Source organism: Saccopteryx leptura, chromosome 3 (assembly GCF_036850995.1).
Source record: "Saccopteryx leptura isolate mSacLep1 chromosome 3, mSacLep1_pri_phased_curated, whole genome shotgun sequence".
Lineage (NCBI taxonomy): Eukaryota > Metazoa > Chordata > Mammalia > Chiroptera > Emballonuridae > Saccopteryx > Saccopteryx leptura.
In genome coordinates this window covers 17,016,051-17,037,777 of record NC_089505.1, presented here as the reverse complement: position 1 = coordinate 17,037,777, position 21,727 = coordinate 17,016,051, and the positions used below count along the sequence as shown (strand labels likewise).

The window sequence follows — 21,727 nt, the reverse complement described above, 5'->3', positions numbered from 1 at the left end:
CAGCACTCACTATAGTACTAAATGGGGTGACCTGAGTAATACTGATCTTTAAGCAAGGATCTTTTCTGAACTCTCATTTGTGTAGTGTGGATAATAAGGAGAAAAGAGATGCCTCTGCCTCCTACAGTGAAATATTTCTAAAGCTGCTGGAACATAGTTTTAGAGTGGAAAAATAACTTGAGCCTTGTACTAAAATCCTAGGAAAAGATCTCAAAGAGGGGACATAAGTAAATTTGGTAACCAAAATGCATTATTTTGCATTTATATTTTCTCTATTATTTGAAATCTAAAAATGTCAACAAGAATTTATGTTCTTAAAGAGATACATTGTTTGATATGCCTTCTGCTACAGAATGAGCAGAAGAAAAGGAGGTAAATTAATGAAACTTCTAACAGGACCCTGCTCAGCTTGCCTCCAAGTCTGCCACCATCACCACCACCAGCCTAGCGGAATGCAGTTACGTTTGAGTCCTTAAAGTACTACAGGAATGGAAACAAAACTGAGTGCTGAATAGAAATTTTAAACTAAAATCTATAGCTATGAAGAAGAGTCTTATTTTACCTACAAAGAACAAATACTGAGATGCAAATTGCTTACCAGTAGGAAGGATACTGGCTAGATATCTATCTATGTTTTACCCTTTTCAGTCTCACCACCTGACTCCACCCAATTTCTGGAAAGTACCAATAAATATTTTATCATTCACTGTATTCTGAGACTTCATGGTGCTTTCTCCTATTCATAGAACTATGCTTTTTTTTAATACTGGCAACTCATTCAATCCGATTCTTGCAGGGGCGGGAGGTGTGGGGAAGGCCTGCTTCCTTTGTTTCGTTATGAGAGCCAGAGACTCTTACAAAACTAACATTGCTGCCAAAACTGATTTCTCATTCTCTGTTATCTCTGCAGAAATCCATCTGTGGTATTTGCTCTAACTGGTAAACTACAGTGTTTCTTTTAATTACTTATATAAAGTTATAAACATTTTTAATGATACTTTCATACTGGTTTTCTTTCATTTCTTCTTTGATCTGTACATCTATCCTTATGCCAGTAGTAACCTCTCTTATTGTTATTTACTTCGTAAGTTTTGAAATTGGGATGTGTAAGTCATACTTTGTTCTTTCTTAAAATTATTTTGGCTATTTGCAGTCTCTGGCTATTCCATATAAATTTTAGAATTGTCGATTTTAAGTTTTATTACATTCAAATATTTTTCTACATATACTTGAAAAATCAAATACATGTAGGAACAAAAGGGTGTATAACTGATAGTTCCTCTCACCAGAGACAACCAATAGCTATTCATAAATAGTTTATTTTGTATTCTGGTATTCTGAGTATTCCAGGTCAAAAGTATAGTATAGATCTGTTTTTAAAAATGACTGTATAGTATTTTATTCATAATGTCTAATGACTAAGGCCTTAAAGTCTTGCTTTTATAAACTGCTGCAGTAAAATTCTGCATATACACACTTGTGTCTGTATCCAAGTATGTGGGCAGAAGAGATTAGTAGAACTGTTGTGTCATAGAATATGTGTATTTTTAATTTTGATAGAGATATTATTTAGACTTGGTATACTGTCTTTAAACAACAAACTGTCATTGACAAACTGTCTTTAAAACAACAAAGGTTTATTTCTAGCTCACTTGCCATTATAGATTAGCTGGTGGGCTCTGTTCTATATCATCCTCACTCGGGGACCCAGGTTGAGGCAGCTTAGTCTCTGTTTCCATGATTGTTCAAGCAAGACAAAGGAAGTACAGCAAATCAGCATTGACTCCTTAAACCTTTGAGCAGTACGAAGGTTCATGTACGTCCTCGTGCCTCCTGACCATCCAGAGTATGATCGTACATATATAAGGCAACATTAAAAAGAGGCAAATGTATGTTCTTCTTGTTTCCATAAATTGGTTATCAAACAAACATGATTTTAAGTTAATAAAACTGGAACTAATTACATTTTTTGAAAAAGAACTCTCAGGAGTCAGCGATCATGAAAAAAACTCACTACTGAAAGGATTAAGCTTCTGTCCCAATACATTACTCTAGCTAAAGCAAGTCCCATAGGCACATCTAGTTTAGACAGAATGGAGAAGCTTGATTCTACCGTACTGTAGTCCCCTCTTAACTGTGGGGAATATGTTCCAAGACCCCCAGTGATTGCCTGAAACCACAGATAGTACCAAACCCTACACACACACATACATACACACACACACACACACACACACACACACACACACACGTTTATTCTGTAAATACATATCTGTGATAAAGCTAAATTTTTAAGTTAGGCAGAGTAAGAGATTAACAACAGCAAAAATAAAATGAGTCATTATAACAATATACCATAATAAAAATTATGTGAATTATGATCTCAGTCTCTCTCAATATCTTATTTACTATATTCACCTTTTCACTTAAATGAAGTACTCTATGGCTCCTCTAGCATATTTGAATGGCCCACATCGCCACTCTTGAACTGCAGAGCCATTAGTAAGTAAAAGGATTACTTGAACACAAGCACTGAGATACTACAGTTTATCTGAAAATCAAGAAGTGATTAACAAAGGGGTTAGAGTCCTGGCATGGAGATGCTGGACAAGGATGATTCATGTCCCCATGCAAGACGGCACAAGATTTCATGTTCATAATGCTACTACTCAGTACAGGGGACAGTTTAAAACTTATCAATTGTTCCTTTCTGGAATTTTCCATGTAATATTTTTGGGCCATGGTTGACCGAGGGTAATTGAAACCATGGAAAGTGAAACTGCAGATAAGGAGAAACGACTATACCTAGAAGACAGAGAGCCAGAAATATTTGGTGAAAGGCATGACCACAACAGTACATGTTGCCAGTTTTAATTTTAAGACCCTCCAAAGAGATTCTTGTACCAGAGTATAAGCTGGTAGAATATTTTCCCCCATATTTATAAATGGGGAACATTTTGGCAACATTTATAAGAAGGTTCTTTTCTTCCATTTCTCCCCCAACCATCATTATGAAGGTGATTGAAAAGAAAAATACATGTTTGTCATTCTGTAGGTAAAAATGTCTTGTTTTGGTATTTTTAAATTTACATCATTAAATGAGTAAGATTGAGCATCTTTTAAAGTACTAATTTTTAAACCATTTGTATTTCTTATTATGTGAACTTGCCTTTTTTGTAGAAAACCTAGAATGTTTTTTCTGTTATTTTAACTTGGTCAATAAATTTCTTCTTGTTTTGTAAATTTTTTTACTTTTATATATTCATACGAATCAATCCTTTTTCCTTCTGGTTTCTGGGTTTAGTTTTATGTCTTATATACAAAGCTCTTCTCCATTCCAAGATTTTGAAATAATAAAATAGAAATCTTAATGTTTATCTTTAATTATAATACTTCTTGAAAAGCATATTGAACTGGCCTTACTTCTTTCATAGGGCACCCTTCAAAAACCTGAAAATAGCTACCATGTTCCCTTTTAAAGTATAAACCTTCCTAAGCAGTAAGCATCCCCCATTTTTTTAAAGACATTTTTTAAGGCTTTATGTATTCATTTTAGAGAGGAGAGAAAGAGAACAGGGGGAGGAGCAGGAAGCATCAACTCCCATCTGTGCCTTGACCAGGCAAGCCTGGGGTTTCAAACCGGTGACCGCAGGCATCCCCGGTTTCTATAGTGGTTCATCCAGTTCATCTGCAAGGCTCTTTTGGTCTAGGCCCCAGTTTTCTTTTTACTAAAGCAAAAGTTTTAACCAATGTCTATATCTAAATGCTGTAAGACTACGTGCAGCATCTTAATTATATACAAATAAATGCCAACAAAGTATTATTCAAGCAGAGGTCTTAAGTTGACCTGTTATTAATGCAAATGTATAAATAATTTAGATTTCTTAAAAGTAATTACAGGGGTTAAACATCATTTCTTGTAGTTTTCTTCTAATATCTGTTGCCCAAATTATGGGCTTAGTTGCAGAGCTGTTGCAAGATCTGATTTCAAACTGATCTTTAAAATGGCAAAATAAATGGAACATCAGGATGCTTTAGAGTAATTGCCATCTCTAAATCTTTTGTCACTCAATCACCAAATAAGTGACTGTAATTACACAGTGGTATATAAAACAAATCTTCCTGCTGTCAACACTTACAGTCTAGAAAAAAAATCTTGGTTTATTTTAGAAGCTGACATTGTATCATCTTGGGTACAATGACTTAGGCATGTACCTGACTTAGACATAAAATTGTCATGACAAGCAAAAACTTAAGTACTTATTACATTTCCACTGCCATTTTAATAAGCCTAAGCTCTCTGTATCCATGTATAGCTAGTACATTTTCCAGTGGCAAAGGTATTTTTTTAATATGCACATTTCATTCTCTATCTTGTTTTTGGCTTTTGGAGAAACTAAGACATTATTTATACTATAGAATGCCAAAAATTAGTAAAGCTTACATCATCTGGAGCTTCAGGTGTGTTTTTCTAATTGCAAATAAAGTTAAGAGAAAATATGTCTTTGTTGTCCATCAGAAGCTAACAAAACTTGAGTAAAGGCTAAACTTTCTGAAATTTCTGTATAAAAAATCTAGCGTACTTACTGTGAAGAGCCCTACTTTTAACTGATGATTATCTTAACCACAAGAGGGAGTTGCATGCTTAACCTATCTTTACTCATTAAATTTCAGTTTTGACAGGACGATGATTTAAAAGGTACTAAATATTTTTTCTACCTGTTATTTCTCCTTTTTTGTCGATTTCAGAGGACAAGTAGGTAAGTTTAGAAAACTGAAGAACTTCATGTATGTTGGGGATATTAAATACATCACTTACTTTATTTCTTTGGTAGAACTAGCATATAAAAAAGACGCATTTCTACAATGTCAGCAACCTAACTAAGACTTGGCATACTTCAAAATGTATTGTCTTATTAAGTGAAAAATATTAAAACATTGAAGGAGACTTTAAAATCTCAGCTTTTTGTTTTATCAATATTTCTATTCTATTTCTTTTTCTATTTTTATTATCCATAAAAAGCTGCATTGTCATTATTTTACATATAATAGTTATCGAGTTCCTACAATTTTCAAGGTTTAATACTAGATACCAGGTAGCACAAAACTAAATTCAGTATTTACCCTTAAGGAACTTGAGGTTTCATTGAGAAGTATACTTAATAATGAAAAAATTTAAACTACTGAATTTTTCCAAGTGTGAAATGCAATGAACTTATCTCTTAGTGTGATAATGACTTATACATACAGAGTAATGATATGTCAACTCTTGCAGTAGTGGTTCAATGTGACCTTGCCGGGTAGCTCATTTGGTTAGATGTACCAGGGTTGCGGGTTCAATGCCCAGTCAGGGCCAGATACAAGAGTCAACCAATGAATACATAATAAGTGGGAAAACAAAACAAGTGTTTCTCTCCCTCTCTCCTTTCCTCTCTCTTTCTAAAATCAATCAGTAAAAAAAAATTATTTAACAAAAAGGAAAAAGTTATTCAGTGCAAATACCACAAACAAAACTGCAGCACAGTCTTTACCCAGACCTTATTATGGTTCAGATACATGTATATAATTGGATATTATTTTAACTTTATCAAGGTATACATATTTGTATAAATATGTTTATTGATGTTCCATACACACATTTTAATATACACTGCTCACAAAAATTAGGGGATATTTCAAAGTGAATATGAAGTGTTGAAATATCCCCTAATTTTTGTGAGCAGTGTATAGATCCTTGCTCAACCTTTAGTAGATTCCCTTGAATTAAAAGCTGGTGTCTCGCCTGACCAGGCACTGGTGCAGTGGATAGAGCGTCGGACTGGGATGCCAAGGACCCAGGTTCGAGACCCCAAGGTCGCCAGCTTGAGCGCAGGCTCACCTGGTTTGAGCAAAAAGCTCACCAGCTTGGACCCAAGGTCGCTGGCTCGAGCAAGGGGTTACTCAGTCTGCTGAAGGCCCGCAGTCAAGGCACATATGAGAAAGCAATCGATGAACAACTAAGGTGTCGCAACGAAAAACTGATCATTGATGCTTCTCATCTCTCCGTTCCTGTCTGTCTGTCCCTGTCTATCCCTCTGTCTCTGTAAATAAATAAATAAATAAATAAATAAATAAATAAATAAATAAATAAACAAACATTAAAAAAAAAAAGCTGATGTCTCCCTTCAACCATAGAAATCCCCTTTTTATTCCCAGTTTCTCCGTTCTCTCTTTCTAGAACTTTTCTTATTCAGTTTTTTAACGTCCTGGACCAACTTTTTATTTATTTTGTATTGTCATATCCTCGATATATTCCACCACCTTTTCTTCCATTTTACTATTAATTTTTGTTCCAACCTATGTACGTTGTATATGAAATTTTCATTTCAACAGTGATTTTTTTTAATTTCTAAGACAGTTCTCTGGTTCCTTTTTCATAGCAGATTATTTTTATGGGTGCATTATCTCAAATCTGTTAACGGTGTTTATCAGAATCTAAGTTCTTGTCTCTCTCCTGAATTATCTCCACTTAATCTGAGGTTAGTCTTTCTCTTTGTTTATCTAGATCTTTTTCTTATGTGTTCCTCAGATGTGTTGCAATTCCTTGTTTGTTAGTTCATACTTAACGAAGAATAACTGTGAAGGCTAATTGAAAACCCTGTGTAAGAAAATGAGATTTGTTACTTGGCTGACTGCTTTGTGTTGAATAAGTCAGGAACCAGCTGCTACATGAGAACAGTCTGCCACCATCACCTAGCATTCTTTGTATTTGGGGACCAGCTTGAGAAGTGTGTGTTTGGGTGCCTTACAAATAAAATAAACATAGATAAACATAGTCATTTGCCCTTCTATGGGATGGAGAGAGCATGTTCTATAAACAGGCATCCAGTTAAGCCCCTGGTTTCTGGCCTGTTCCCACTTCTACCTGCTGTGGTTACTTGCATTCCCCAAAGTCTGGAGCCTCTTCCAGTTTCTACAGGGCATGCTCTGCCTCTGTTCTAAGTGCTCTGCTTGTTTGTGAGACTGGAGCTTTCTTCACCCTCCTTCATTATTGTCTGTGCCATCTCATCTGCTTTCACTCAGTTTTTTAGAAACTGGCCAAAATCTCTTGTCCATTAATTGCTTTCTTTCTGTTGTATCATTGCATTGTACCAGTTTTATTCCTCTCATTTTCATGGCATTTCAGGAGGCAGAAGAATATATTTATAAATACAATGCTCCGTCAGCTATCCTCAAATGAAAGTCCTAGCTAATATAATTGATTCTTCATAGCTTGGCTTTTCAAGTCCATATTAGTCTATACTTAAATGATAGGAATGGAGAGAATTTCTCCTTCAGCTTACCCGCTGGAGTCTGTAACAAATCACCTCTCCTATATAAGTACATATTACTAGATGTGCATGAGCCTCATTCATACGTGTGCATGGTTGGTGTGATTTTGTTTATAAGTTTCTTCACATGCCAAAAGAAAGAAGCAAGACCCACAAAGCCAGTTAATATGATTCCTAATGTGCCTTTGCCTTGACTTCATTCCACTTCCTGCCTCCATTTTTTTTCCTCTTATTCTGCTCAGAAAGGAAAATGCACATCCTCATACACTTTTAGGACAGTAAATAAACCCTAATGCAGAGTTTTTATATTTTGGTAATAGAGGGCAAAAATTCTGTGATTCACATAAAATCAACCAAGTTAATACAAGCTTGACAAAACAAGCTTGGGAGGTATGGTGTGCACAGATATGGCATGTTTTCAACCAGGAGAATGTATATCTTCAAAAACACCTGAGTAACAGAGTATGTATTTAAATGGCAGAGAGGGTATCAGGATTTTAGTGTTTATCAGAATTAGCCATAGTTTTTGAAACTGGAAACAATGCCCTCATATTTATTTTTTTCCAATAAATAAGAAAGGAACAGCCTGACCTGTGGTGGCGCAGTGGATAAAGCGTTGACCTGGAATGCTGAGGTCGCCAGTTCAAAACCCTGGGCTTGCCTGGTCAAGGCACATATGGGAGTTGATGCTTCCTGCTCTTCCCCTCTTCTCTCTCTCTCTCTCTCTCTCTCCTCCTTCTCTCCTCTCTAAAATGAATAAATTAAGTCTTAAAAAAAATAAGAAAGGAACATTACAGAGGGAAACATCTGTGGGTTATATTAGTGTCAGATTTTTGTTGGGGAAAGTTACCGACTGTTTGAAGGTGATTTTGTTGAAGCATTTGAGGCTAACAGCATCCCCAGTCACCCCACACCCTAATTCTGGTCCTGGAATACATGCCATAGCCTTTTCCTTATTTTTTAGATTCTTGGAAGTTTGTGTTTAGTTGAAGATGACGTTCAGCATCAATCTAATCTGTTTAATCTGCTTGACTTTTTATTTTAATAACTATTTTTAATTTTTTAAAGTTTTTTTTTCCAAATCTGCCTATTTTCTCATAGAATTATCCAAACACCTTTTTTATGAAAGTAGCTTCTGGTATCTTCACTTTCAGTCCAGTATCCCAAAAAATGAGGCCCACATATTCCAGGGGTGGATCACAAGAACATATATAAAAGTTTTATGGTTTTATAGGTGTCCCAAACAGTTCATCATTCATGCTACAGGATTGATTGTTTTTCTTTTTTTTTTTTTTTTTTTTTTTTGATCTTAGGAAAATATTTTCATGAAATGTAATTGGAACATAAGAAAATACATGTTTGATTTCTCTAAATAGTATAGTTTATACTCTATAATTTCAACAATTTAATGCTAGCATTCATGTGGATTAAAATCAATGTTTCATTTGTTGCATACATCAAAATGGATTAGACCTAACCCACATTCCCTTCTAAAATATCTATAAAATTTTTCTATTAGAATACCTTACACATAGACCAAACAAACCACTTTTTGACGGTCAGATGTGAATTAAATAGAAGTAGGTCAGATGACAAAAGTAGAGCCTTTAGAGAATAAGCTAAATATGCTTTCTTTAGCCATAACATAGGTTTATCCAAATCCTGATAGGTGACATTTGTCCACTTAAATAATTAGGATAATTTTCAAGTTAAAAATTTTGGAATTTCAAGTGTTTAAACACAATATTTTGTTTTAATATATCTTTGGGATTGTTGGCAGACTCTTGTCACAGAAATATTTGTTTTCTCAAGACTGCTTATAGGTGAATTGACTGCAGTGGGTAAACCCTCATGTTTACTAATATGCATTACAGCTCTGCTGGTACACCAGAAGGCCAGAATGGAACGACTTCAAAGGGAACTTGAGATTCAAAAGAAAAAGCTGGATAAACTAAAATCTGAAGTCAATGAAATGGAAAATAATCTAACTCGAAGGCGCCTGAAAAGATCGAATTCCATATCCCAAATACCTTCAGTAAGTGTTTCTGTACCTGTGTGACCAATATGCCTGATCATGTGAAGAGGCAATCTGTAATAAGTATAAAAGTTTGATCTAGTTTTAAAAGCTCTTAATTCATGCTTGTTTTTCTGTTCTTACCTTTCCCTGCCAAAGTCTACTTTTTCTTAACTAATGACACGAGAATTCAATGTAGATCCTTCTCACATGGAATTATCTTTCAGCTGGAAGAAATGCAGCAGTTGAGAAGTTGTAATAGACAACTCCAGATTGACATTGACTGCTTAACCAAAGAAATTGATCTTTTTCAAGCCCGAGGTAAAGTTCAGTGCACACTCTGCAGAAGTTCATTGATTGTTTAAATATACCAGCTCTTTCCCTGTGGCCAAAAGCAGATGCATCAATCATAATCTTATTGTCTTAGATTTGACTTCGGAGCCAGATAGTGCTAAAGAACTATTGGGTTTTTATTTTCGACCCCCCCCCCCCCAATATGTATTTGGTTGCAAAGTAACTTGATATATTTTATGTCCTTCAAATCTGCTTTAGTCATGTATTCAGGGAATCAGGGAAGACAAGGAGTATTATCTCTGGCTGCATTGTCCTAAGTTGCTATTATGTGTTACAATAATATTTATTAAGATTGCTCATATAGCTATTTTTTATTTCCCTTATTTCTTTCTACCTTTCAAGAATTATGCTCTTCAAAACATAATTAAAAAGGCACCCCCACCCCAATGGCACTATCTTAATTGGCAGCATAGAGAATAAAAATATGGCTTACATAGTTTTAGAACCCTGATTGCTTATTATACTTGAGTGATTATTGACAAGTAATCATTGCTTATTGTCGTAAAAAAAATGTTTATAATTTAATTCAGTTACATAGACAATTAAAAGGAAATGTTATAACTTAAACCTAATTCTGAAGTTGGAGAAATAATAGAAATATATAAAATGGAAAAGATAGGAAAGGGAAGGAAGCCAACCGAAAAGCAGGCTTTCCTCACACTTGGAGTGTGTGCCAGAACCCATTAAACTGAAAGATGAGTCATCGCATTTTCTCTTAAAACATTAGTAAGCTGTTTATCTTGAAACAGTCATAGAAAGTGCCATAATTTAACTTTGGAGAGAAAAGTAAAGTCAGGGCTGGTCTAGAAGCTATAATTCTGAACTTGTTCCTTTTGTTCAAAATCTGAACCATTTATTAACTCAGTACAAGGTTTTTGTACTTCCTTGAGGCCAAGCTGTTTAGGTGCTTAAGGTCATGTTTGCTCATTTAAAATATTTTAAATTGCTAAAATTTTTAGTTACTTTAATTTGTCCCATAGAACAGGGGTCTGGTTCTAATCATATTATCTGACCAGCATTCATTTGACTTCTTCCCCAGCTTACCACGTGCACCTCTGTTATGGGTACTGTACTATACTTACCTAAGCTGTTTTGAAATCCTTACATACAATTGAGATTGTAGGTAGAAAATAAATGAAAAGCATTTCTGTGATTATTTTTTAGAAATATTTTATTTTTAAAAAATAAAATATTTTTGAGCTATAAACATTGATATATTTACTTTTTATATATTTCAGGACCACATTTTAATCCCAGCGCTATTCATAACTTTTATGACAATATTGGATTTGTAGGTCCTGTGCCACCAAAACCCAAAGGTTAGTGTGTCCATTAAGTGTGAGAATGGTTACATTTTGAAAAACAAGAGTGTTAAAAATTTTATTTTTAGCCACCTTGCACTGGAGATGTGCTTCATCACATCTTCATCACATAGGCATTCTTGGATGAATTCATTAGGCACATATTGTTGGGGGGTGGGGAGGATGCAAAAGTGTCATGTATTTAGCAAGTCTTGGCCAAAAAATAATCATCAGGTGCAAAAATTTGTATTCTTTAAAATTTTAGACAAATGATGAGGAAGAAACCATCGGGAGGTATATTTTTCTTAATTAGCTAATTTAATCTAATTTATGCATAATTCTGTACATTGAAATACCCTGAATTCCAGATGAGTGGTTTTTGAAAACTGTGACCTACTATCATTTTACATCACTGATATTCATAGAGCATATGTAGAGTATATGCACTCCAGACTAGGAAATGTCAGATATTTATGTGGACTTTTTGCTCCCGGCATTAAAGAATATATGGAAATAGGAATAAGATAGATGTTACTGGTTCTTTGGTTTGTTACAAGAATTATAACATTCTTAGTATCCTGTTCTCTTCACTTCCTCATTTTTGTTTAAATATAATTTAATCAGACTTAGCTAATCTATTTTTTTACTTAAAATTATTTTTAGCATAGTTGGAATATAATGAACTGTTGTTGCAGAGAAGCAAAGGTGAGAATGGGGTGTTTGGCACAGTAAGCGAGTATTCAGACACTGGGTGCTATTTGGTGTGAATTGAATAAAGGAATAAAGAAAATGGTGGCCTAGCCTAACACCCTAAAATAAGCAAATAGGCATTTCAGATTCTGAATCAGGTGCCTCTATATGATCTTTTTACTTTTTCAAAAACTAGAATTTTTCTTACAGAAATTTTCTGTTTTGCTTCAACCTAGTCTAGTACTTATTGAGGGTTCAGAGGTGGAATAAGATAAGATTGGTCTTGTCAGTTATTGAAGCCAGATAAGTACACGATGTTTTATTTCACTATTCTTTCTGCTTTTGTATATATGTTTGAAATTTTCCATGGTAAAAATTTAAAAAGGGAAAAAAAAGTCATCACTTAAAAGCCTTTTCACAAGATACAGAACCTTGTATACTAGCTATTTTTGGAGAAAGAAATCAACCGTTTTTGCCTTATGGCTAAAGTGAGGGGTTACTAATTTTACTGATAAAGGTTTATTTAGTTCTTAAAATCAGCTCCACTTCACAATGCATTTTTAAACAACTGAAGTTACACATCATCTTTTGCAGTGTAACTTTCTCCTTTTTCAATTCTGATGTTTCGTTTCCAAATGCCTCTAATAAAAAGATGCATAGGCCCTGGCCCGTTGGCTCAGCGGTAGAGCGTCGGCCTGGTGTGCGGGGGACCCGGGTTCGATTCCCAGCCAGGGCACATAGGAGAAGCACCCATTTGCTTCTCCACCCTCCCCCTCCTTCCTCTCTGTCTCTCTCTTCCCCTCCCGCAGCCGAGGCTCCATTGGAGCAAGGATGGCCCGGGCGCTGGGGATGGCTCCTTGGCCTCTGTCCCAGGCACTGGAGTGGCTCTGGTCGCGGCAGAGCACCGCCCCAGAGGGGCAGAGCATCGCCCCCTGGCGGGCAGAGCGTGGCCCCTGGTGGGCGTGCCGGGTGGATCCTGGTCGGGCGCATGTAGGAGTCTGTCTGTCTCTCCCCGTTTCCAGCTTCAGAAAAATACAAAGAAAAAAAAAAAAAGATGAATAATTCTAAGTACCAAATGAGATTGGGCAGATGTAAGAAAGCCATTGGAGATTTTTCATTTAAAAAAAGAAGTGTAGTGCCTGACCAGGCAGTGGCACAGTGGGTAGAGCATCAGACTGGGATGCAGAGGACCCAGGTTCAAGACCCCAAGGTCGCCAGCTTGAGCGCGGGCTCATCTGGTTTGAACAAAAGCTCACCAGCTTGAACCCAAGGTTGCTGGCTTGAGCAAGGGGTTACTCAGTCTGCTGAAGGCCTGCAGTCAAGGCACATATGAGAAAGCAATCAATGAACAACTAAGGTGTTGCAACAAAAAACTAATAATTGATGCTTCTCATCTCTCTCCATTCCTGTCTGTCTGTCCCTATCTATCCCTCTCTCTGACTCTGTCTCTGTAAAAAAAAAAATTTTTTAAAAAGTGTAGTATTGTCAGACCCTTGGTTTTTCAAATATTTTCAGATTGCTCATGCATGTGGCAAAATTTGTGAGGATAACTAAAAATTATGACCAAGACCTGAAGTTGAGATGTTTGCAATAAAATCCCCTTGAAGACTCATCAGTGCCTAGTGAGGTGGTGCTGCTGAAGAGGCACGGATAAAACTTCACTTCATTATCTTCAACTGTTAGAAAAACTTTCTACATTTTCACTTAGTTTGTCTTTCAGAATAGCAGAAAAGATATCATTTAATTAACATCTCAGTAACTGAATATTAGTAGGTGGAATTTGCAAAGTAATACACATTGTTTTGATATTTTGAATTATTAATTATATACCTAGGTTGGAGAGATCTAATAACGCATGCTCTTTTTACTCTAAACTCCCCAAAACTAATTAGTAGGCATACTATTCTAAATTTATAATGGGATCTACCCACAAAAAGTTTTCTAAATATAATTTTATTTTAACCACAACCTTGGAGGAATGTATTCCTCATATTTAAGATACCTCTATTCATGCAAATACTCTGGCACATTGGCCTCTTAAAGCTGCAATGACTTTATATTTATCAGTAAGAAAGATTAGACTTAGAGGTGATGTATCTAAGACCTTGATGGCGAACCTTTTTATAAAAACCTCCCACTTTTGCAGTAATGGTCAACCTGGTCCCTCTCGCCCACTAGTGGGCGTTCCAGCTTTCATGGTGGGCCAATCGCAGCGTATATTGGGAGGAATGATGGTCCCTTCTCCTTAAGAAGAGACAGGTGACGGCATGACGTCCATGTTGCTATTCCCCAGAGGAAGTAGCAGCTTGACGGAGATGGGTGAGGACCAGGCGTGTGTGTCAGTTTCAGTGAGATGCTTCATCTGGTCAACAGCCGGCTTCGTGCTGTGCAGGTAGTGTGTAAGATTGCCAGCAGTTTCTGACTTTGTGATTTTTACTTCTAAAATAATTTTTTTGCTTTCTTACAGATCAAAGGTCCACCGTCAAAACCCCAAAGACTCAAGATGCAGAGGATGACGAGGGAGCTCAGTGGAACTGCACTGCCTGTACTTTTCTGAACCATCCGGCCCTGATCCGCTGTGAACAGTGTGAGATGCCGAGGCATTTCTGAGCCAGAGGCCTAGACCTTCTCCACAACCACGTCTGAAGTGCAAGAAACCAGCCTGGCATCGGGGGAACAGTTTCACTGCTACACAGGATTTTGTCAAATTGAAGGTGTGACAAGACGGTGTGTGCTAATGTTAAATGTCAGCCCACGGAGCTCATAATACCTCAGTCTGATGCCATGGGCGGTGGAAATCATCCCGTGAAAGGTGGTCTGCTGAAGGACTCGGTGGCGCTGCCTGGCCGTGGACAGTGTTCCCAGTAGCCATCACGGATATTCTCAGTATGTTCATGCCTAGGGTCCCGGACCTTTCCCCTCCTGTCACTACTGAATTTTGACAGGAGGAAGGAATAAAATGATGGCTTTTTTTTTTTAAGCTTTCAGTGAAACACTACAAATATGAAGAAAAGGAACAAGGTTTAACTATTTAAAAACTGTTTGCTGCCACGTAGTGCCAACGGCTAGGGGAGGAACTTCCCAAATCTGTGGTCCTCCGGACCTGGCTGCGTCTTCCCCGAGCGTCTCCGCTCTGCGCCGCCCTTCCCTTCGGGCCCAGGGCGGGACGCAAGCAGGCTGCGCTGTCTGCCCAGCCCCAGAGCCCGCGCTGGGCCTGTACAGCTCTCCAGTCTGCGCGGGGCTCTGGCCTCCTCGTATGTCCTTATACTTCTGTATGTACAGTGTAATAGTCTTTTGTTAGCAATTTTCCTTTCTCTTTTAGTGAGTTAAGTACGATCATGTCCCTTTCTAAGCCTTGCCCAAAAGAATGCCTTAAAATAAGAAAAGCATTAATGAAATGAAACTATGCACCGCACAACTTTCCTCCACGTCCTCTGTACGTGCCCTCGTGGGTGCCGACCCCGGTGAAGACAGGTGCTGCACGGTGGCTGCAGACACTGTCACGGGACGGTGCCCGTAGGCCACACCGTACACTGGAGCCGTGGGTGACACACACAGTTTTATCTTCCACAGGGAAGCTTAAAGCAAAAGAGATTCTGAACCCGCTGACAGAGCGACAAGGCTAAGTTTGCCGTCTGCCTGGTGTCTCACAGAGCCTGCGCAGGAGGTCCCTGCTGGGCAAGTGCTCCAGTACCAGCAACAGCGCGGTACCCACAGCCCCTTTGCTGCGAGAGAAGTTTAAATGCTCTACTGCCGGCCTATTCGTTCCTTCACCTGAGGTGGTGGCAGTATCGTGTATTTATGAAACAAGGCTAGTCATATTTAGGATAACTGAAGAAAAGCTGGAAAAGAGGAAAACAAGCAAACTTGAACACTGAAGCAACCTCAAGCATCTCTTTATTTTGATGATATATTTTTATAAGGAAAATAAATATCCAGGTGATCAGGAATGTATATAACTAAATAAAGTCAAGGAAAATAGCAGTATGCATTTAAAAAGACAGCGTTATGAAATTATATATCAGTGCTTAGAATGGGGCTCACGGAAGTGCTGAAATGTAGCAAAAGATAAGAGGTAATGTAGACTGTCACCCACTGTAAATGTTTGCAAATGGATATTTTTTAAATAAACAGGATTATTACAGGTGATCTATATGAATGTCAGAGCCTCGATTCACAGGCTTTGCATTATGTATATGGGAAGAAATATGACAATCTTGTTAATTAGACAATAGACCCAAAGCCTTTACATTTGATGCATTTTGCTTTAAAAATAGGCCTTGTTTTTTCAGCTTCATCTGCAGTTCTATGTGAAGATTGATAAATCAGTTTTTACTTGTTTTATTAATAAAACATAATTTGGATATCTTGAGTTGATGGTTTTGTGATTTAGCTGGGTAAACTATCTTTGTAACAGATAAGTTATTTATAAAAATTAAAAAACTTATATTCTAATGTGGATTTTGTGAGTTGTTTTTAAAGATTGTGGGACAAGAGATAGTTTCTAGTTCATTGAAACCAGAGAAAACTCATCCTGTAGTCTTCTGATTACCTCATGGCATTCGACTGCATTTCTGGATTATTTTTATTCATTTCCCTGGGCTTTTTTATTGAAGAAACTACATTTCAGCTGAGCAAGAAGAATGAGTAGAGCTTTTTTCATAGTTTGTTATAGCTTTTCCTTTTCTGGTTTTTTTGTTGTTGTTTTTTAATTTACCCCATTGATGGAAACATGACTTTTTGGGTCATTTAGCCTGTCATTTAGTTAATATTTGCTCTCCCATAATGTATAGTTGATGAGGATGGTGATGTTTCTCTTGAAGAGAACGTTTATGTTAAGAATTTTCAAAAAATTATGACTCAATTTTTCTGAGCTTGAAAAGAGCAAAGTAGTACTTAACGATCTCTTTAAGACATAGGAAACCCTGCCTTGCCTTGATTGGTCTTTCAAACCTAGTGGGACAGGGTTATAGTCTTCACGGGCAGATGTGAGGCCTGGATATGGTGGTGGTCTTCAGGAGTTACTGCGCTCAAATGCAGTCACAGGTACTAAGAACTCAAGCAAGAAGACGGGCTTCTGTTTCCCGTCACTGTCCTCGGGCACTGACACTGACTGTATCTTAAGGGAAGGTGGGTAGTTAGCAAGCGGTTCATATAAACTGGACCCCTCAGGAAAACTTTCATATTAAAACAACCAGTATCTACTGTCATAACTAATATATTATACAAAGATGTATGTTGTGTTGCACACTTATGTGGGGGAAAATGAAATTTTAACTTGTAAAATTTTTATTTTTTAAAAAATAACCTGGACCAACCTACAGTCTGATATTAATAGACTTTATATCACAGAAATGAAATCACGCAGAAAACCATAGATAGTCCAAAACTATAATGGCTATTAACTTTAAACTTTTATTTTACAGCATTGATAAATAGCAAAGTTAACTGCATTTCAAATTTTTCTCTACCCCCATTTAATATTGACAGGAAGTTCTGGTGAGCAATGATGGGTTTGAGAGGGGACTGTGTAAGATAGAGTACTCAGTCCACGAGCAGCTGCAGTTGGCCCTGTTGCCTTAGGAAATAGTAAATCAGTAGCGGCAGCCAAGGCCATCCCAGATGTACTGTCTGCAGGCTGGGCATCAGCATAGTTCCCCAGACACTACTACAGAATACTCCTCTTTCTCTAGGACAAGTGAGCATATTGGACTCCAGTTTTCAGAAGCCATCCCAGATTTACTGTCTGCAGGCTGGGCATCAGCATAGTTCCCCAGATACTACTACAAAATACGCCTCTTTCTCTAGGACAAGTGAGCACATTGGACTCCAGTTTTCAGAAGCCATCCCAGATGTACTGTCTGCAGGCTGGGCATCAGCATAGTTCCTCAGACACTACTACAGAATACTCCTCTTTCTCTAGGACAAGTGAGCACATTGGACTCCAGTTTTCAGAAGCCATTCCAGATTTACTGTCTGCAGGCTGGGCATCAGCATAGTTCCCCAGACACTACTACTAAATACTCCTCTTGCTCTAGGACAAGTGAGCACATTGGACTCCAGTTTTCAGAAGCTGCAATTATATCCATTTTACTTGAAGATAAAATGGCTCAGAGCTGCATTTTAATTTTTATTGCTTCCATCTGAAAATATAATTAGGCAACTGAGAGAAAAGAAAGGATTTTTTTCTAAAGACGACAATTGTGTAGCTTTGTATTTGTTGAGTTAGGTTTTCCCCAAGCGGTTTGGGTTTTCTTTTTTTTAAAGGAGTATATAGTTAATTATATAAAAATATTTGATGATGCATTATATTTGTTACTAACAAATTTCTTTGTTATTGGTTCAAAAATAGCATTGCCATGTTACAGTATAATAGTTTATCGATTTACCTAGTTGCTTGGAAAGGGTACAAAAGCAATTGCATTTTAACGCTGTGGCACATTGTTCCTCAAAAAGAACTTGTAAATCTCAAGAGTCAAGACAATTGGGGTTCAATTCTGGCATCTCCCCAGAAAATACTCCATAACCCTGGAATACTTCCCTGTGTTGTATTTCTCTGCCTGGGAAGTGAAGATAATTGTAGTAATGTCCCACCCCCTCATGCCGTGTTAAAGGACTATTGGGAAGCTAGCTGAGCCGGCCCCTCTCACTAGGACTGGATCGTCCTAACGCAGCAGCTCATGCTCTTGTGTGAGGGGGTTTTCTCACTAGGACTGGATCGTCCTAACGCAGCAGCTCATGCTCTTGTGTGAGGGGGTTTTCTCACTAAGACTGGATCGTCCTAACGCAGCAGCTCATGCTCTTGTGTGAGGGGGTTTTCTCACTAGGACTGGATCGTCCTAACGCAGCAGCTCATGCTCTTGTGTGAGGGGGTTTTCTCACTAGGACTGGATTGTCCTAACGCAGCAGCTCATGCTCTTGTGTGAGGGGGTTTTAAGGCATTTTTCTCAACAGTATTAATGAACAAAATGGTAAGTTTGCTATTTATTTCTCTGAATTGGTCTATTTCAGTGCATCAAAATTTAGTATTTCAGTTACTGTGATTGAATTCTGTACCTTATCAAAAGGTTGGTTGCTTTGCAAAGATAAAATCATACTGACCTAAAGATTAAGTGTGTTCATATTTCTGTTACTTACATGTCCAGCTATCTAAAGAATGTACATTTTATGATGGAGCATAACAAATTATTTCTTCAGGAAAATAAACACTTTCTTCAAAGGATTTACTCCGATGTTTGCACAACTGCATATTTGTGTTAAGCCTAAGATTGACCCAGGGTACACTTCATCCTAGCCTCTCTTACAGATCTTTTCCCCCTCCTTTCTTCCTTTTCTGAGGCAGGAATACGTTTCTCCTCTATCTCGACTACATAAGAGAACCAGTACAGCTTGCCAATCTGCATTCCAACCATGTTTATTGATCCTCATAGCACAGTGAACAAACACTGCAGTGTCTTCCCTGTGAAATGCTTTCCAGAGACACTGAAGAGAAGGATTTTTTTTTTTTTTTTAGAGTCAGACAGGGACAGACAGGGACAGACAGACAGGACAGAGAGATGAGAAGCGTCAATCAGTTTTTCGTTGCGCATTGCGACACAGTTGTTCATTGATTGCTTTCTCATATGTGCCTTGACCACAGGCCTTCAGCAGACTGAGTAACCCCTTGGTCAAGCCAGCGACCTTGGGTCCAAGCTTGTGAGCTTTTGCTCAAACCAGATGAGCCCGCGCTCAAGCCGGCGACCTCAGGGTCTCGAACCTGGGTCCTCAGCATCCCAGTCCTATGCTCTATCCACTGCGCCACCGCCTGGTCAGGCGAGGAGAAGGATTTTCACTCCCACGTGTGACCCACTCACCAGTTCTTAGCAGGCTTGGTCCTTTCCACATTCAGGGCTCATTGGTTCTCCTGCTTCCAGCTTCTGACTCACACCTCGGCACACTGCCGTGAGAATAAACACCAAGTGAGTCCACTTTCTCCTGTTCAGAAATTTTGTTTCTCCAGGGCTGACTGGGCTTACTTGTGAGATTTTATAGTCTCATCCCTTACCTACCTCTTCAGGATGGTTTGTTACTTTTCAATTGAATACTCTTACACTAAATTGGCCTAATCACTTCCCTTAAAAGATCTTGCACATTCACATTAATGTGCTTTTGTCTACCCCATTTCCGATCTACTTGAACTTTCAGGGATCGGGTCAAGGATCAAATGAGACCCTTCCAAACTACACCTTCCCATAGCACTTGCTGTATTTTCTGCCTGCTTGGCATTCATTGCTATTTTGACGTCCCTGTTTGCATACCGACATGGTAGGTGTTATGACATACCCCTCCGTGTTCCCCGCAGTAAATGTCCGGAATCATTGATGGTGATAATGGTTCTTGAGGGCCAAGTTAAGTTTAAATATTTAGTCCCAGGTTAATCCGTGGGTGCAGCCATTTTGAACTTGGTATATATAATTATATTTTCTTACAGGACCAGTATTATCACAGGTTCCCAGGCCAACCCCCTAATTAACTGGAACACTTCGCATTTGATATACGAAGTAAGGACAGTACTGCTGGGAAACGTTAATGTAACTGCAATTAACAGGATGTTTCTGTTGTCTTCTGTGTGGTTCTGGAAGAGGATGGGCGAGTAGAGACCCTTGTAGTTATTCAAATTGGCCTTTCTTGAAACAATTTTATTTATGATTTTACCAGGCTGGAGACGGGGTAGGGGGCGGACGAGAAGTAGTTACTTTACTCTAGCTGTTCATCAGTTGCTTGTCCAATGTGCCTTGACCGGGCAAGCCCAGGGTTCCGAACCGGCTCTCGGCGTTCCTGCTTGGCACTCTTATCCACTGAGCCACCACAGGTCAGGCCAGAAGTTGACATTTGAAATTGAGGCTCCTGGTTCTGTTAACATTCTATTTTAATTAATCTACAAATTTTAATTTTGCCTTTACTTGGATACAAATGTCTAAATGGCTTGTTGTTCTCAAGAAGGCTCAATTTTTTTTCTCATAATTGAAGTAGAGAGGGATAGGGGTGATTTTTTCCTGAGAAAAATGGTCAAGGAAGGAGAAAAGAAGAAAATTGAAAGTGTGTAATAACCCTGTCCTTCCCTTTCTCAAAGAAAGAAAAGGCAGGCTTCTTACTAATGGAATGAGAGCAGAAAGCAGGACTATCCGCTATCACTTGGCTACATGTAACCAAGACACCGTGATGAATGCCATGAAAAGATGTTTGTTTTATTGCATGAATTGGCTCGAAGTCTTAATTACTACCTTTCGGTTTTTAATAGAACGATTTCACAAACCCTTTTGCTCAATGCCGAATTCTTTTCATACTAGGACAGTACACATCTAAGAACACTCATTAACTAACCCAGGCAGCCAAGCTCCGCTCAGCTACTGAATGAGAAGCAACTTCATTTCAGTGAATCATAACAGGTGATTTTGTTAAGACTGTGAAATTTCCAAAAGCATAATTATATTTAATATCAAATGACAAAAACAGCAAAGTTTTTAAAACTTGCCGCCGGTATTCCTCTTTATTAACCACAGACTGCCTCTTTCCTACTCTGTATGACTGTTACATACACGCTCCAGTTAAATGCACCAGCGTCACGTTACATGAAACAAATGACCCCCATGCTTTAAAACAAGTGAAGTCAAGAATAAGCGGGACTCACTAAAAACCTTAAACCCACTGTCACTTCTCTGAGCAGATGCTCTGGCATCCACATTTGCCATCGTGCAGACATCTTGAGGCCCCCCCCCCCTCAGTTATATAAGGCTTTTGTTTTCATACCGCCTGACATCCGTCCACAAGTAAAAGGATTTTATTACTGTAATGAGTTCCAATTGTTTTCTGGGTTTTCTACAGGCCTGGCACTGAGGGGAAAAAATCCCTATCATTCTCCTCCGGGAGGGGTAACCACCTTCTGTCTTTCTTCCTACAGCCTGTTTTCCTTCCCTGAGGGGCCAGCTTCCGCGGCCATCAATTATGATTGGACATTGGCCTTTGGCATCCTGATTCATTCAGAAAGCGGGCTGAGTGCTTGTTTTCTGACTCTTGCG

The 21,727-nt window shown here is 38.2% G+C and overlaps 1 protein-coding gene across 5 annotated transcripts in view; it reads left to right on the top strand.

Annotated features, from left to right (window-relative positions):
* Positions 1 to 16,041, top strand: part of TAB2 (TGF-beta activated kinase 1 (MAP3K7) binding protein 2) — a 72,636-nt gene extending 56,595 nt beyond the window's left edge. For 4 of the 5 annotated variants that reach the window (XM_066373032.1, XM_066373028.1, XM_066373030.1 and 1 more), the window contains 4 exons: positions 9,185 to 9,345; positions 9,552 to 9,645; positions 10,917 to 10,997; positions 14,137 to 16,041. In XM_066373032.1, coding sequence (XP_066229129.1) covers positions 9,185 to 9,345; positions 9,552 to 9,645; positions 10,917 to 10,997; positions 14,137 to 14,279 — 479 coding nt within the window. In that variant the 3' untranslated portion in view covers positions 14,280 to 16,041. The remainder of the gene's footprint in view (positions 1 to 9,184; positions 9,346 to 9,551; positions 9,646 to 10,916; positions 10,998 to 14,136) is intronic. The other variant, XM_066373033.1, reaches the window with a different exon arrangement.
* Positions 16,042 to 21,727: the final 5,686 nt, after the last annotated feature.